General features: G+C 42.5%; 1 protein-coding gene across 1 annotated transcript; it reads left to right on the top strand.

Annotated features, from left to right (window-relative positions):
- Positions 1–225: 225 nt before the first annotated feature.
- Positions 226–5,568, top strand: LOC132379206 (neuromedin-B-like). The gene is made up of 3 exons (XM_059946880.1): positions 226–1,331; positions 3,149–3,336; positions 5,275–5,568. Exons 1-3 carry the CDS (start codon positions 1,169–1,171, stop codon positions 5,329–5,331), a joined length of 408 nt encoding a protein of 135 aa, XP_059802863.1. The 5' UTR covers positions 226–1,168; the 3' UTR covers positions 5,332–5,568.
- Positions 5,569–18,134: the final 12,566 nt, after the last annotated feature.

Raw genomic sequence — 18,134 nt, 5'->3', positions numbered from 1 at the left:
TGGGAATGTGAATTATCTGGGGAACTACATACTCGGTCGATGTATAAAACAAATAAAAATAGGCATCTTGAAGGTTTTTTAAGTGATATTAAGGATTCATTTGCCTACTCAGACGCGTTTTGAAAAAAAAATATGCAGAGGTCAGCGTGATCGGAAGGTGTGGCTGAGGAGTGGTGTATCGGAACTACTGACACAAACAGTTCTGTTCTCGTTGAAAATGGACGAGATTGTATATAATTTACTCTCTGGGCAGCGCTTCTGGCACAATTCGCGCTATATTTAGACATGGTAGACAGAAAGAGGGTCTTAAACGCAAGGTGAGCCCGGAGACAAAACAAAAACACCGCAGGTGCTGGAAATTTTAATGGGAAAGTAGTGGAAACAGTCAGCAGGTCAGGCAGCGCCTGTGTGGAGAGAATCAGTTGACGTTTCAGCCCGGAGACCCAGGGACGGGCGGGCCGGGAAACACAAGCAGATGAGCGGGGAAGGTGGATGGAGTCTGTCGCCTCTCTGAGGGATTCGCCCGACTGACCTTCGCACTGTAGCTGACCCTGTGGCTAAAACCTCTGACCGGAAACGTTAAGCAGCCTTCTCTCCCCGCCGATGCCGCCCAGCCCGTTGAGTGATCCTGTTGTGACTCCGGATTATTTTCTTCTGCCTTGAGCTCTCTGCTGGGGGGACGGGGGTGGGGGGCGAATGGGTCTCTGAGCTCTTGTGAAGGTAGACGTGGCCGGCTCTTGCTCCATCCCACACCGGCACAAACGCATCTCCTCCGAGAGATGGGGGAGCTCAGATGCCGAGAAGTTGAGATTTTGAACGTAAATGAAGCGAAGAGGAGTCTCTCGTCTAACAGGCGGCTCGAGGCTCACATTTTCACCTAGAGATCACTAGTCTCTTCTCCCGCCTCGTTAGCCCAACCATTTCTCGCTGGACATTTCACTCGTTCCCTCTCTGATGTCCCGCACCTCACCAACACCAACCAGAACTGGTCCTCAGTGCATTAGTCATCCGTGCTGAGGTTTCGACTGGGCGCCGCCCACCGTCAGCGGGAGACGTATAAAAAGAACAGAGCAATGAAGCGGCGAGACAGACCCGGCAAACGGCGAGAGGCTTTGCCCACAGGGACTGAAAAAGAAAGAGAACGAGAGAGACGGAGAGTGAGGCAGAAATGACAGCTCTCTCCAGCCACCGGATGGGTCACCTCGGCTTTTTCGCTTTCCTGATTGTGTTTTCCTACTTGTTCGTGTCCTCCGCGGTCAGACTAGATCTTACAGAAGCCAACAATGTTTCCAAGATCAAATTCAATCCGAGAGGAAACCTCTGGGCCACAGGTAAAGGGGATGGCATGTCCAGGGGAGTGGTTTGGGTCCTGGGGAAGGGATCTTATCTTCGGTTAGGCTCACATTTACGTTCGGAGGAAGGATTGGGTGATGTTAAGGAGTCTCTTGATAGAGCAGTGCTCAAGTTGCTGGATGAACTCAACGGGTCAGGCAGCATCTATGGCGAGAAATCGACAGTGGACGTTTGAGGTCGAGACGCTTTGATGAATGGTGTGTCAGGCACCTTGTGTGTTGCTCCAAATTCCAGCATCCGCGGTCTTTTGGGTCTCAAACTTTCGGTGGAGTCGGGAATTGAGACTCGGAATCAGTGCCTATCCAAACTGGGGAAGGGGAAGTAGATCATTTAAAATTAAACATGTGTGTACGTTACCAGTTTGAGGTGGTTTAAGTGCCATAGAGTCACAGAACACTACAACAAAGCAGCAGACCCTTCGGCCCTTCTAGTCCATGCCAATCTGTTATTCTGCCTAGTTCCATTGACCCGCAGCTGGAGAATAGCCCTCCATCCCTTCCCATCCATCTACTTATCCAAACTTTTCGTAAATCGTGATTTAAAACCGTAAGACTGTAAGACATGGGGGTGGAATTGGGCCATTTGGCCAAACGGATCTTCTCCGCCATCCGATGGTATCTGATTTATTATTCCTCTCAGCCCCTTTCCCTTACCTTCTCTCCGTATCCCTCGATGCTCTTACTACTGAACAACTTTTCAATCTCTGCTTTAAATATACCAATTGATAAATATTGAGTTAAATATACTAGTAGTTAAACATTTTATCCGTGAAATAAAACAAAAATAGTTTGCAAGCTCTTTTAATTTGACTATAATTGCTCGTTCACACAGCTAAGGGAATGGCCTGGTCCTGCTCTCGTTCCCAGGAATTGTACCATCTCTTCTCTTCATTCCTCTTCCCGTTATCCGTTTCCAGCGGCCAGGTGAGTGTCAGGTGTCCATGTCGGAATGTTGCTGGCCAGTAGGTGGCAGTGTAGGCGATATGAGGAGAGGAAGCAGTCAAACCCGTGGTACCTCATCCTCCAAACCTGTAAATGGGCAGCATGTGGAGGACAAGGTCCCGCCAGCAAAACTGACTTCTCACCACGGAGGTGCAGCGAAAAGAGCAGCTGCCCTGCACCTCCAGAGATCGGGTTCGACCCTGACCTCCGGTGCTCTCTTGGTGGAGTTTGCACGTTAGCCTTGTGATCGTACAAGATTCCTTGGGTTAAGTGAAGGCTGCAATCTGATCCAAGTGCGTAGGTGAGTGGCAGAATCCTCAATGTTCAAAGTAAATCCATTATCAAAGTAAATATATCTACTACCCCGAGATTCGTTTTCTTGCAGGCATTCACTATAGACACAAAGAAAGACCCGCACACAACCAAGCCGGTCAAGCAACCGATGTAAAAAGGACAATAAACTATGCAAATAAAAAAGAAAAAAAAAACAACAAATAAACAATAAATATCGAGAACATATTATTCCCCCTGGCTCAAGAGCCTTATGGTTGAGGGGTAATAACTTTTCCTGAACCTGGTGTTGTGGGACTTGAGCCTCATGTACCTGCTTCCTGACGGCAGCAACAAGAGAGAATGGCCTGGGTGGTGGGGGTCCTTGATGACAGCGTTCTTTGTAAAGGCAATGTCGGAGAACGCAGGGTTAAGGTATGAAGAGCATAAAGATGGGAGCTTGATGATGGGCCGAAGGGCTTGTTTCAGTCTCTGTGACTCTACTGGGTGGGTGCTTTAAGACGATGCATTTAACGATGCCCAGATGACTCCGTTGTGACGATCTCTGTACTGTTGGGTCGCAGGACACTTTATGGGAAAGAAGAGCCTGTTGGATTATCCAGATGGATATGACGATACTCTGGGACGACTTCCTCTTACCTCCCCCGAAGACCCCAAGACTATCGGGAGCCTGCTGAGCCGGAGGATGCTGGAAATCGCCCTGGCCCAAGAAGCAAAGGAGAAGCGAGAGAGATACGGCTCCGAAGCCCAGGTAACGCCGCGAGTGCAAATATATTTCTGGATAGCGCGGACAGTGCGGACGAGGGTGGTGGTATGAACGGTGCCAATCCATCGCACCTTCTCCTGTATTCAATATATTTTCCCGACGGATGTGCACATGTTGAGTACTTCCTTTAGGAGAGCCAATAGACGCGAGACAGCTCCCTCGAGTACGCAATACATCTTCACTGATCCCATTTGATTCTCAATCATTTTATGCCCACCAGCTCCCCCAGATTCTACCGCTCACCAACACGTTAAGGTCAATTTAAATTGCACAATTAACTTATCCCGCGTGTCTGAGAGACGTGGGGAGGAAACTGGAGCTCAGGCGGGAAGACTGTACTGCACTTTCTCTGTAGCTGTTACACTTTCTTCTACTGTGTTTTTGTTTTACCTCGTTCTACCTCAATGAACCGCGTAGTGATTTGATCTGTATTAGTATGTAAGACAAGCTTTTCACTGTAACTCGGAACACGTGACAATAATAAGCCAATATAAATCTCAATAACCCACCTGATCAGACGGGAACCTACAAAATCTACACTTTCAGCGCCCGTGGTCGGGATCGAACCTGCGTCTGTGCAGTCTGCCAGCTCTCAGATGCTCAGTCAGCGTTACCGGGCACCTGCATTCAAACATTCTTCAGGCGTCCCTCGACTGGGGTCTCCGCCTGCCGACCCATTCTGGCTCCCTCAGAGGGACACGGCGAATCCCAACCTCGAAGCCTTCCAGCCCAGAGGTGAAAGTCCAGACGTGGACGAACCCACGCTTTCACCGAGGCGCCTCGTCATTGTGTGTGGAAACAACAGACAACCAAATGCTGCAAAGACCAACTAAATTTCACGTCATCTGAATCAGTGATAATACACTTGATTCTGATTTTGTACCGTGTGTTAGAAATTTCCATTATATAAACCACAGGTATTTCCTGTCAGGGTCCGGTCTGTTTCAGCCGCTTGAGGTCAAAGTCATTGTCCAAAGTCCGGTTAAGTATCACAGGCACAAGTTCATGTGCATCTTCCCTACTGGTACACAGGGTGCTGACAGCAGCTCACCAGAGGGCACTATCCTGGCCAGTCCACGCGTAGCCCAACTTCCAAGACCCTTCCTCTTCCCTGACTGATGCCGTTGTGCTTCTATTGGGATTTTTTTCCTGTAGCTATGGGTTATTTTTACAGGGTTGAGTTGCTTTCCCCATGCTCAACCCTCATCCTTTGGCGTGATACATGTATGCACAGGTGCAAAGAAAAACTTAGTCAATCCCTGTCACCGGCACAAGAGAAAGTTACATGATGGGTAAAGTGCATTTTCAATTAGAGTCAAACATAGAACATTACATCACAGTACAGGCCCTTTGGCCAATCATTTAACCTACTCCAAGATCAATCTAACCCTTCACTCCTGCATAACCCTCCACCACATGCTTATCTGAGGACTTCTTAAATGCCCTCGTGTATCTGCCCTTACCACGACCCCTGGCAGGGTACTCACCACTGTCTGTGTAAAGAACTTACCTCTGACGTCTCGGCTGTACCTCGCTCCAATCAATGATGCCCCATCGTATTTGCCATTTCTGTCTATCCACTTTGTTTATCCCTCATCACCTTTAACACCCCTATCAAGTCACTTCTCATTCTCCTTTGCTCCAAAGTGAAAATCCCTCACTCACTCAACCTATCTTCAAAAGACATGCTCTTCAATCCAGGCAGCATACTTTAAAAAGTTTGGATATATTTCATTAAAATAACTATTTTCTGTGAGAAACATAATGTGTACAATGCAACAGGTATATGATCGGGGAAATATTGTATACCACTTGTATAAAATGCTAAAAGCAATTACACTGCACATTACCCACTCCTGCGGTGGGTGCACCAGATCTGTATGTAGAATGTGACACACACATTCACTCCATTTTTCTTTCCAGGAAACAGGACTAATAACAAAGTTTATTGAGCGATATGGTAAAACTACAAAGAAGTGATGAACATCAAGGAAAATGGTTGGTGAAGATGTGAGCAAGATGACCCGAATGGTGAATGTGGACATTTTGTTGTAATGATAGTGTATTTCCATCACATATTCTATGTATTGCTTCTGTACACTTATCCATATCTATTAAAGTGGGAGCGAGGACTGTTCTATATTTTTCTGACTTATTTGCTCTGTTAAAGCACACTTAATGTAACCACAAGGTTCTGCTTGATGTGATAATATAAAATTACAGTGTCGTCGTGAATTTCATTGCGGTAACTCCAGATTCTTCCACGTGAAATGTGCCATTGGTGAAACACTGCTCCAGCCTCGATAGATGAAGTAGATTTTCCTTTTGACCTTTCGCGTCCACTCTGTGTTCTGTGATCAACTGCAGCGACCCTCGGCCTTTGTTCTAGAGATTAAATGTAATTCTATATTGCTCTATTTACTCCAAAATTAATAAATCAAAAAGGGGCACACATGCACACAATTACAGATAGAAATACACAGATTGTATTTCACAGAGGCGCGCACACACACACACACACACACACACACACACACACACACACACACACACACACACACACACACACACACACACACACACACACACACACACACACACACATCTAGCTCTTCACAGCTGTTGATTTGGAGGCCATCTCTGGTCGAGCTGTGAGATTTGCCATTCCTTCTCCAAATTCACCCTCCTGACATTCACCTACCTCTAACTCCCAAATCCCTGTCCCTTCCCCTCCTTTGTTCAATCCAACCATCCTCCTTCACCACCCCCTCATCAGTCCACTAATCACCTCAGATGCCTGCCTCCTCTCCTCCTTATTCTGGCTATGGCCATTTCCACTCTCACACCCGTCGTAAGGCTCTGATCCTTCCTACCCCCTCCCAGCCCCCACAAATGCTACTCGACCCATTGCCCTTCCTTATATTGCTTTGCAGGTTTGGCATTTACCTACAGAATCTGTTTAACACCAAATTGCAGATCTGAGTTCTCAGTCCAGATTCATATCTTCTTTCAGCTTTATCACCAGCACAGGATCACTTCCTTTCTGGATATAGTGAAACCTTTCGTAAATATGGCAGCATTATGACCCAATGTACTTTCTTTAAAATGAAATGTGATGCTTATAGTACACATGTACATATGCAATAATGTATGGGTCGAAATACAGAGTGATTTATATACATCATAACGTACATGGACTAAAGTTCAAGTATATTTTCATGGGCATACATACGCAGGATATGATTGCCATGACAATTAGCTCTTTGCAGCAGCAGTAGCACAGTACAGTACAGAATTATTGAACATAAATTCCAAAATAATTAAGTTAGTATAAATTATACATAACTTGCACAACAAAATAAACAGCAATAACACTATCACATTAGTGCAACTGATTTCCATAAGTAATGCTCGTATAACCTTTGACTTCTTCCCAGCTTCTCATTTTGTGTATGTGTGGCTGAAGAATTTCAGCATGGCCAGAATATCCCACAGACCAACCTGCTACAGCGCCCATTACAACCAGCTGCCTCATGGGAGGCATACAGCAAGGCATTCTATGCACACAATACCTCCTGTATCTAAAAGAGTGGCCTCTGAGTGTATGTGTGTGGTCTGCCGCTGTAGTTCATCCACTTCAGGCTCGGCACATTGTGCATTCAGAGATATTCTTCAGCACGTCACTGTTGCAATGTGTGGATATTTGAGATACTGACACCTTCCTGTCAGCTTGAAACAATCTGGCTATTCTCCACTGACCTCTCTCATTAACAAAGCATTTTCACACTCAGAACTGACTACCTCTAGGATATTTTTGGGTTTTTTTTTGGAACAGTCCTTTGTAGACTCTCCAGACTGTTGTGTATGAAAATCATAGGAGATCTGTAGTTTTTGACATACTCAAACCACCCCATCTGACACCAGCAAAATATTTCACAGTCAAAGTCACTGAGATCACATTTCATCTCCACTCTGACATTTGGTCTGACAACAACTGAACCTCTTGACCATGTCTGTATGTTTTCACGCATCGAGTTGCTGCCATGGGATTGGCTAAATACATAATTGTAATAACAAGCAGCTGTACAGGTGTAACTAATAAAACGGCCACTAAATGTATATGGATGGTCAAATGTACAAAAGATGATAATTTATGCATCACACTAAAACATGAACCAGCAGAACCAGGAGATTACAATATATTTACATGGAAGTTGTACAGAAGTTTGGAGCAAGTGTGCATTTCTGGTTGCCATAGTACAAGAAGGATGTGGAGACTGTGGAGAGGGTGTGGGCGAGGTTCATTAGGATGCTGTTTGGTTTAGAGAGTATTAGCTCTAAGGAGGAACGGGGAGATTTGTATTATTTTCTCTAGAACATCACAGGCTGAGTGGCAACATGATTGAAATAGATAAAGTTATTTGAGTTGTATATACTGAGAATCTTTTACCCAGGGTGAAAGTGTCAAATACTGAAGAGCATAGATTTAAGGTGCCAAGGGGAAATTTTAAAGGAGATTTGCAAGACATGTTCTTAATACAGAGAATGGTAGGTTGCCAATAAATAGCATTGTTCAAGAGGCATTTAGACCGATAGAAACAGAGAAAACCTACAGTACAATACAGGCCCTTCATTCCACAATGCTGTGCCAAACATGTCCTTACTTTAGAAATTAACTAGGGTTACCTATAGCCCTCTATTTTTCTAAGCTTCATGTACCTATCCAGGAGCCTCTAAAAAGACCCTATAGTATCCTTGTAAATCTCCTCTGCACCCTTTCTATGGTTTCCACATCCTTCCTGTAGTGAGGCGACCAGAACTGAGCACAGTACTCCAAGTGGGGTCTGACCAGCGTCCTATGCAGCTGCAACATTACCTCTTGCGTCCAAAACTCAATCCCACATTTGATGAACCACAGTGCATCGTATGCCTTCTTAAACACAGAGTCAACCTGCGCAGCAGCTTTGAGTGTCCTATGGATTTGGACTCCAAGATCCGTCTGATCCTCCACACTGCCAAGAGTTTTACCATTAATGCTATACAGTATTCTGCTATCATATTTGACCTACCAAAATGAACCACTTCACACTTATCTGGGTTGAGCTCCAGCTGCCACTTCTCAGCCCAGTTTTGCATCCTATCAATGTCCCGCTGTAACCTCTGACAACCCTCCACACTATCCACAACACCCCCAACCTTTGTGTCATCAGAAGATTTACTAACCTATCCTTCCACTTCCTCATCCAGGTCACTTATAAAAATCATGAAGAGAAAGGCATCCTTGAGGCACACCTCTGGTCACCAACCTCCATGCAGAATTTGACCTGTCTACAAACACTCTCTGCCTTCTGTGGGCAAGCCAATTCTTAATCCACAAAGCAATGTCTCATTCGATCCCAAGCTTCCTTACTTTCTCAATAAGCCTTGCATGGGGTACCTTATCAAATGCCTTGCTGAAATCCATACACTCTGCATCTACTGCTCTACCTTCATCCATGTGTTTAGTCGCATTCTCAAAAGATTCAGCCAGGCTCACGAGGTACAACCTCCCTTTGACAATGCCATGCTGACTATTCCTAATCATATTATTCCTTTCCAAATGTTCATAAATCCTCCCTCTCAGGAACTTTTCCATCAACTTACCAAACACTGAAGTAAGGGTTTTCCTTAGGGTTTTCCTTAATCCTGTCCGCCAAGGCCTTCTCATGGCCCCTTCTGGCTCTCTTAATTTCATTCTTAAGCTCCCTCTTGCTAGCTTTATAATCTTCCAGATCTCTATCATTACTTAGTTCTTTTGAACCTTTCATAAGCTCTTCTTTTCTTCTTGATTAGATTTTCAACAGCCTTTGTACACCACAGTTCCTGTACCCTACCACCCTTTCCCTAACTCATTGGGATGTTCTCTATGCAGAATCGCACACAAATATCCCCTGAACATTTGCCACATTTCTGCTGTACATTTCCTTGAGAACATCTATTCCTTTTATCCATTTATTCTTCCAAGTTCCTGCCTCATAGCCTCATATATCCCCTTACTCCAATCAACTGCTTTCCTAGTTTGTCTGTTCCTATCCCTCTCCAATGTTATGGTAAAGGAGATAGAATTGTGATCACTATCTCCAAAATACTCTCCCACTGAGAGACCCGATACCTGACCAGGTTCATTTCCCAATACCAGATCAAGTACAGGATGTCTGAGCAAGCAGAGGGTGGGAGATATGGACCATGTGCAGGTAAGGGGGATTGGTTTTGATTGGCATCCGGGTTGTCACAGTCATTGTGGGCTGAAGGTCTCAATCCCCTCTATGTTCTACTGGTAGATACGTGACTCCAATCCTTGTCTAATTAACTGTCAGGAATAACACAGCAACACCTGCAACCCAATCTTTGTCTCCGTTGGTCAGGGCCGACCATGGATGTAGCATCTCAATTATCTACATGATACCTAAGCCCAGGGCAGTACGATAAGGACTTAGGCAGTATTCACACAGCATTTGCTCAAATCAAGGTACCTTTTATCAAATCATCATGATGTTCCTGTTTGGTTGAATCCCAAATCATACCAAACCTGGACACGTACATAGTTTGTCAAAGGTAGCCTTCTCACTGCTGGGCCACATCGCTTTTGGCAGACTTGTCTAACAAGCCAAGTGTGTATGTGGGCCCTGGTGACAGGGTTACAGTATTATGTGGTATTTCTCTCTGTCATCCAGAGTTTAGTCTCATGCTAAGGGTACAAAAAACCCATCATCCTCTTGTGCCCCAAAGAAAATATCTCTCCTCTCAGTTGTAGTTCATTCTTATCTATAACACCTGACTCCAGCTCTGCTGTCTCTTAATTCCATACCTAATTCCTTCTTTCATGTTCCCACCAGCCTCCAACCTACAATCTTCGACAAGCTGTCCCCTGTTGGGACGTTACCCATCTATTGTATTACCTGGTGCTGACTGACATCATCAATCACTTCAGTCTTTCAGATAGCAAAGTTTAAAGTAAATTTATTATTGAAGTACATACCCCACTCCCCCCCCCCCGATTCATTTTGTTGCAGCATTCACAGTGGAATCAAAGAAACATGATAGAGTCAATCAATGAAAAACTATGCACCAACAAAGACAGACAAATAACCAAAGTGCAGAAGGAAATAAACTGTGCAAATACAAACAAACAAACAAACACATACATAAATAAATATTATTGAGAACATGAGTTGTAGAGGCATTGAAAATAAGTCTATAGTTTATGAAATCATTTTAGAGTTGAGGTGCGTGAAGTTGTCTAGGCTGGTTCAGGAGCCTGATGGTTGAACAGCAGTAACTGTTCCTGAACCTGGTGGTGTGGGACCAAGGGCTCCTTCCCAATGGCAGCAGCAAGAAGAGAGCATGGCGTGGATGATGGGGGTCTTGAACGATGGATGCTGCTTTCTTATGGAATTGCCACCTGCAGATGTGCTCAATGATGGGGAGGGCGTTTCCTGTGATAGACTGGACTGCATCCACTGCTTTTCTGCTCATGGGCAAAGGTGTTTCCATACCAGGCCATGATGCAAACACTCAGAATACGCTCCACTCCACATCTATAGAAGTTCATAAGTTAATTCCCTGCACAGTCACCCAGCTCCAGCCCCTCCCTCATCACTTCCAAAACTGATGTCAGAAACAGAAGAAGGCCCCCACCCCTTCATCCTGACGCACCACTCAGTGCGATTCTGACTGATCCAACCTTGTCCTCCACACCATCACCCTGCTTGGCCCCTATATCCCTTCCTGGCTTTGAAGCTGATATATCTGTTCATAGCTGCTTATTGAGTCTCTTTAAGGACATTGCCTTCACGGCTCTCTGGGGTAAAGAATTCAAAAGAATTGCGAACTTCTGAGAGAAGTGGATCTCTATTTTCATTGGGGAACCCATTATTCTGAAATTGTGTCCTCACATCAAGTTTAAAATAACCCCAGGAGAAACAGCCCCTTCACCATTAATTTTGTCAATAGCCCTCGGAACCTTATATGTTTCAGGGGTTGATCTGCACTTCACTCTTTCTCCTTGTTGAAACGATCGTACAGTTCATCCGAACTTCAACTTGCTGTGTTTTTCAATTTACCTCTAGTATTCCACCCAGCCTCTTCCTTCTGAAAGGTCCTGTTTATCTCCAGTCACCTCCTGCAGTGCCCTTCAATCTGTTTTTAATTTCAATAAAACAGTTGAAATCGGCTGGATTAATGTCATTGGTTATTCTGTGACATTTCAGCTGCTGTATACCATCTTTTGAAACCTGTCAGGTAATTCACCTCCACCACCTCTCTTCAGTGGTCCAAGGCCACCCATGTGGGACCATTCCTCCTTACCAGGGTCTGTGCTCACTTATTCATCCCTGTTGAACTGAAATATCTATCCTATTTATGCATGTATTCCTCATTCCTTGGTGAAATGTACTTCTGTGCCTTCTTCCTTATGATTCTCAACTCAGTCCCAATGCTTAATTCCATGGCCATTGCCTTGTGGAAAGGCTCCCCATCTGATAATAAACCTCAGCTGATGAGCGAGAAAGAGCTCACAGAATTTACGTCCCTCGAGCTGTTTTGGTTTCTAGAGCACGACCAGTTATCCTGTGTTTCCATCGTTATCAGGTGAAAAACCGTTTGATTATGGAGGCACACTGACTTTCTGAAATAATACCATTTGTATTGTGGAGGACTATGCTCCCCAGGTTCTGAAGATGTGTGCCCAGTTCAAAGGTGTTGTGAAAGAGCACTTTAATCGTGGATTCAAGCCTTCCCTTCGCAATCCTGCCGACCTTCGAATTACGCTTACTACTGGAGAATATAAGTGGTTTAAGTCAGTTAGAGACGCTGAGATGTTTGTTGGAAATCTTCCAGCCATCTTGACTTCTTTAGACCCGGTTTGACTTTCTAAAATGGCTGATGAGTATTTCTTGAATTAAAGTCTTTTTTGCGAACTCAGATTCTATTTGAATAACTTAGTCCTTAACTACTGAGAACCTAAGGGTTTTAGTTGGTCTCTCCTTGGACTTGGTGTGATTTTCTTAAATAGATGATTTAAATTAATGTTTTCCTGTGGACTTAGATTTCATTTGTGTAATTTAGTTTACTTTTGAATAACTTTAACTATAGAGAACTACAACTGGTCTTAATTTATTTGGAAGGCTTAGAGTTTTTTCTTGAAGGTCTCCCTGTCAATTTACTGTATTAGACCTGCTTTTTTTAAAAACGGCTGATATGTACTCTCTTTAAATATATTTCCCCTTCTTTTACACTTTTTTTCAATTTTTCATAGTTTCTCATGGGTAGATTAATTCTTGATTATTATTCTGTATTAAGTTTTAAATTTTTTCAGTTGAAGTTGTTCCTATTTGTAATTTTGATTTGTAGTGCATAAATTAGTTAGTATCTGCTATATTATTTACAGGGAGCTTATGTTAATGTTACGGAACTGGAAGTTGGTTTTTGGGGTGTCCTATTTTCTGTAGAGCGAGCTGTTTTTTTGGGTAGCCATCTAGTTTTGGGTTGTGAGGGTGGGGTGGATTCTCCAGTACTAACACTATCTATTGTTTTTTTGTTGTTTTTCCTTGTTATCCAGGGCATGTCTATGTCCTGATTTTATTGATTTATGTTTATAGTTTTGCTTCCAAACTGTTATTGCAATGTTTGATCTTATATACACCTACTGCCTTTTACGTCTTAACAATTGATAATGGTTAGTCCATTGAAATCTGTGAGCTGGAATGTAAAGGGATTGAATCATCCTGTTAAAAGATGAAAGGTCTTCACCCATATTAAGCAACTTAAAGCTGACATTGCTTTCCTCCAAGAAACTCATACTCGTAATTTCGATAATTCTCGGCTTATGTCAAAGTGGGTGGGTCAGCGTTTTCATTCATCCTTCCCGGCCAGAGCTAGGGAGGTTTCCATTCTTATCGACTCAAATGTTCCTTTTGAACTCCATAGTAAGATATCTGACACAAATGGCCATTTTATTATTGTTTCTGGCAAATTATATAATAATAAGGTAGTAAAAGCCAAACTGTATACTCCCAATTCTGACAATGTTAATTTTTTTTGAATGCTTTTTTTTCTCATTACCAGATCTGAACCTATATTCTCTTATATTGGGTGGTGACTTGAACTGCTGGTTAGACCCAACTTTGGATCGATCGTCCTCTGTTACTAGATTACCTACTAAATCTGCTTTAGCTGTTCTCTCTTTTCTTTCTAACTATGGTATCTCTGATATATGGCGTTTCCTTCATCCTACTGAGAGAGATTATTCTTTTTTTTCACATGTTCATCATACCTTTACTAGAATTGACTATTTCTTAATTGATAATCAATTTATTTCATTTGCTCATTCTTGTGACTATCAGAGTATACTGATCTCTGACCATGCCCCAGTCACTTTGTCTCTAAATTTTCCTGGTCTCCCTCAAAGGAATAAACATTGGCACCTTAACCCGACTTTATTATCAGATGATGATTTTGTAAAATTTATTAAGGACCAGATTATTTTTTCTAAACACTAATACCTCATCTGAAATTTCATCCCAGATTGTCTGCGAGGCTATGAAAGCATATTTGAGGGGTCAAATAATTTCATGTACAGCAAATCTTAATAGAAAGTCCCATTCAGAGCGATTAGACCTGATTAATCAGATTAAAGAATTAGATCAATTATATGCTCAGACTAAAAACCCCGAATTATATAAGAAGCGTGTAGAACTCCAAACTAAATTTGACCTTCTCTCTACTCAACCAGTTGAACATCTACTTCTTGAGTCGCTTTTATATTCATGGTGACAAATCTGGCAAGTTTCTAGTTAATCAGTTGAGATGTTCTAAAGCTAAACGACGTATTACAAAGATCCGGAAGGAGAATGGGGATATTACATCAAATCACTCAGAAATTAATGACTTATTTAAGAATTTTTATTCTCGTCTTTATTCCTTCGAATCCCTGAAAGAGAATATTTCTGTTGACTTTTTTTTAAATAGCTTGAATATCCCTTCGATTTCATCTGATTCTAGAGCAGAACTTAATTAGTCTATATCATTAGAAGAAGTATCTTTTGCAATCTCTGCACTGTCGTCAGGCAAATCTCCTGGTCCTGATGGGTTCCCCATAGAATTTTATAAATCATTCTCTTCACTTCTTTCACCTCAATTACTCTCAGTACTACCTGATTCATTTAATTATGGTAAATTGCCACCCTCATTTAATGAGGCATGTATTATTCTTTTATTTAAAAAGGGCAAAGATCCAACAGAGTGCTCCTCTTACAGGCCAATTTCTTTGCTTAATGTTGATGTTAAAGTTTTGGCTCACAGATTAGAAACTGTTTTACCCTCTATTATTTCTGATGATCAAACTGGTTTTATTAAAAATTGTCTTCCTTTTTTAACATATGGCCTTTATTTAATATTTTATACTCACCTTCAACTGGGACTCTTGAATGTGTTACCTCTCTCGATGCGGAGAAAGCATTTGATCGTATAAGGTGGAACTACCTCTTTGCAGTTTTAGAAAAATTTGACCTCGGTCAATGTTTTATCTCTTGGATCAAATTACTATATCTATGTCCTACCACCTCTATTTTGATTAATTCTCAGCAATCCCGGTTATTTAACCTTAAACATGGCACCCGTCAAGGATGCCCCTTAAGTCCCTTTCTTTTTGATTTGGCTGTAGAGCCTCTGGCGATTGCATTTCGAAGTTGTCCTGAATTGACGGGGATCTGGAGGGGGGAGTTGAGCATAGTTTCTCTTTATGCTGATGATCTATTACTTTTTCTTTCAAATCTATCTACATCCTTACCTCCAATGTTTTCACTTCTTGATCAATTTAGCCGGTTTTCTGACTATAAACTTAATTTACATAAGAGTGAACTTTTTTCAATTAATAAAGAAGCACAAGCATTAGTATTTCACCACCTCCCCTTTAAATTAGTTGCTAATCAATTTACCTATCTTGGTATTACAGTTACAAGGAATTTTAAGGATCTTTGCCCTGAAAATTCTGCCAATCTTTTGTACTCAATGAAACAGAGTTCGTCACAATGATCACCTTTATCTATGTCCTTGGTAGCTCATGTTAATGTTATTAAAATGTATGTTCTCCCTAAATTTTTATACTTATTTCAATCTATTCCAATTTTTATTTCTAAAACCTTTTTTGATTCCTTAGACTCTATTATTTTGTCCTATCTGTGGAAGGGTAAGCATTCCAGAATTAACAAAACTTACCTTCAAAAATCTAAAAAAGAGGGCGGCATGGTCTTACCTAATTTCCGTCTATACTACTGGGCAGCTAGCATTCGTTGTCTTATCTTCTGGTCTTTTTTCCATAGCCAGTCTTACTGCCCTAATCGGGTAGCAATGGAGCTGAATTCCACAAAGGATCTATCTATCTCTTCACTTCTTGGATCTGCACTCCCTAGTAGTTTGCCTAGACTAATTGTTAATCCTCTTGTTAGACCTACTCTGCGAATATGGGCCCAGTTTAGGAAATGTTATGGTTTCTATGGTTTTTCCCTTTCTAGTCCTATTTTACATAATCATCTTTTTCTACCTTCTATGCATGGTTCAACATTTTATGATTGGTATAGAAAGGGCATTAGGTATTTTGAAGATCTTTTCATTGATAATCGCTTCGCATCTTTTCAACAGTTCTCTGCTAAGTTTAATCTACCTAATGCCCATTTCTTTAGATACCTCCAAATTAGACACTTCATTAATCCTTTATTACCCAACTTCCCTGAGATGCCCGAGAAAAATGCTATGGACTTGTTTCTTTCTATTAATCTATTGTGTAAAGTTTTAATATCTTTTATTCATAATAAATTAGTATCCTTACGGCGTGCCCCTTTGGATAAAGTCAAAATGGTTTGGGGGCATAACTTAAGTATCCCTTTATCTGATGAGGTTTGGGACTCGGTTCTCAAGTCGGTTAACTCAACTTCTCTTTGTGCTAGCCACTGTCTTTTACAGTTTAAGATTGTTCATAGCGCTCATATGTCCAAATCTAAATTATCTCAATTTTATCCTAATATTAGTCCCCTTTATAATAAATGCAAAAGTGGCGAGGCTTCTCTCATTCATATGAACTGGAATTGTCCTAGTCTAGAGAAATTTTGGAGGGATGTTTTCCTAACTTTATCTTGTATTCTGAATCACCACTTAGAACCTAACCCTTTAATTGCTCTTTTTGGTTACTTGGCTGAGACAGATATACGTTTGAGTTTGACTAAACGTCGAATATTATCTTTTGCTTCCCTCCTGGCTAGACGTCTAATTCTTCTTAGATGGAGAGATTTTGCCCCGCCCATACACGTTCAATGGCTTAACGATATTATGTCCTGTTTAGATCTTGAAAAAATTCATTACTCAATTCTTAATTCAGACATAAAGTTTCATAAGATCTGGGGACCTTTTATTGAGTATTTTCATAACTTTCCTTTTGACTAAGTTTCTTTTTCAGTCCCTTGCTTTCAGCTTTTTTTTTGGTAGTAGGCATTATTATCTTCTGTTTTTAATTGTATTTACAGTTTTGGGGGTTTGAATGTTCTGATTTATATTTCCTACATTTTGCTCTGGTTGGTGTGGAGTTTTTTTTTCTTGTGAGGGTGGAGGTGGATACTAACTTTACATGACTTCAATTTGGGTGCTTTTTCAATTATTATACTCTGTATTATATTACCATTGTATGTTTATCTTGCACTGTATTCATTTCCTATTTCATTCTTGGGGTTTTTTTGTAGTGTTGTAGAAAATGCATAAAAATATCAATTAAAACAACCTCAGGTGGTAGGCCATTCTCTTACTCACTATCAACAAGGCGCTCCTTATCTCAGCTAGCCTGCAGGCCACCCTTGGGCAAGATATAACACCTGCATAGCCCCCTCCCCATCAGGGTCATGTGAAGTCATGAGAGCTGGTGGTGGATGGGGGTATCAGCAGCTGGTGCATATCACAAGTCAGGCAATCTCTGAAGAGTATTGATAATGGCTGGGGTCACCGCTCTTGTAAAGACACTGCCCAGAAGATGACAAAGACAAACCATGTCTGCAGAAAAATTTGCCAGAACAACGATGGTCAGGACCATGATCGCCCAACACAGAACACAACACAGAATGAATGAATGAATGATCCTATGAGACCATAAAGCACAGCGGAAGAATTAGGCCACTTGGCTCAGAGAGTCTGTTCCTCCATTCCACCATGGCTGGTTTATTATCCCCATTCTTCTGCCTTCGTCCTCTAACCTTTGACACCCACCCTAACCCAGAAGCTATCAACCTCTCGCGGCACATTGTATTTAAAAAATTCCAGCCGCGCCACCACAAAAACGATGTGCGCGGAAGCGTTTCAGTCACTGCCCGGCCGCGCACCCCCGCAGTTTAGAGGAATCAGTGGAGGGGAGTCCTGAGGGTTCCTGACATCCCGAGAGCGATGCCGTGTGCAGTTTAGCCATCTGGTGCTTAGCTCCCGGTAGGGTCACCCATCGCGGTCAAATCAAGAGGGAGTGATCCAACCGAGAGCTCAGCTGTAGAGCCCCGCAAGATGATGACAGGTCGCCAGGGCAGAGAAGGCAGAGGACGGCTACAGCAGTGAAGGGCCCCCGTGGTCTGCTATACCATGCCACTGTAAACCTGATAGACAACCCCTTCGGAGGATATCGTACTCGGCTCGAGTGATTGCAGTCCCCACATGACCCACATCATAAACCTCTGTGAGGTCAATAAGGTCACTCCTCAGCCTCCGTGGCTCCAGGG

Source organism: Hypanus sabinus, chromosome 21 (assembly GCF_030144855.1).
Source record: "Hypanus sabinus isolate sHypSab1 chromosome 21, sHypSab1.hap1, whole genome shotgun sequence".
NCBI classification, from domain to species: domain Eukaryota; kingdom Metazoa; phylum Chordata; class Chondrichthyes; order Myliobatiformes; family Dasyatidae; genus Hypanus; species Hypanus sabinus.
Note: the sequence above shows the minus strand (reverse complement) of the source record. Positions and strands in the feature narration are given on the sequence as shown.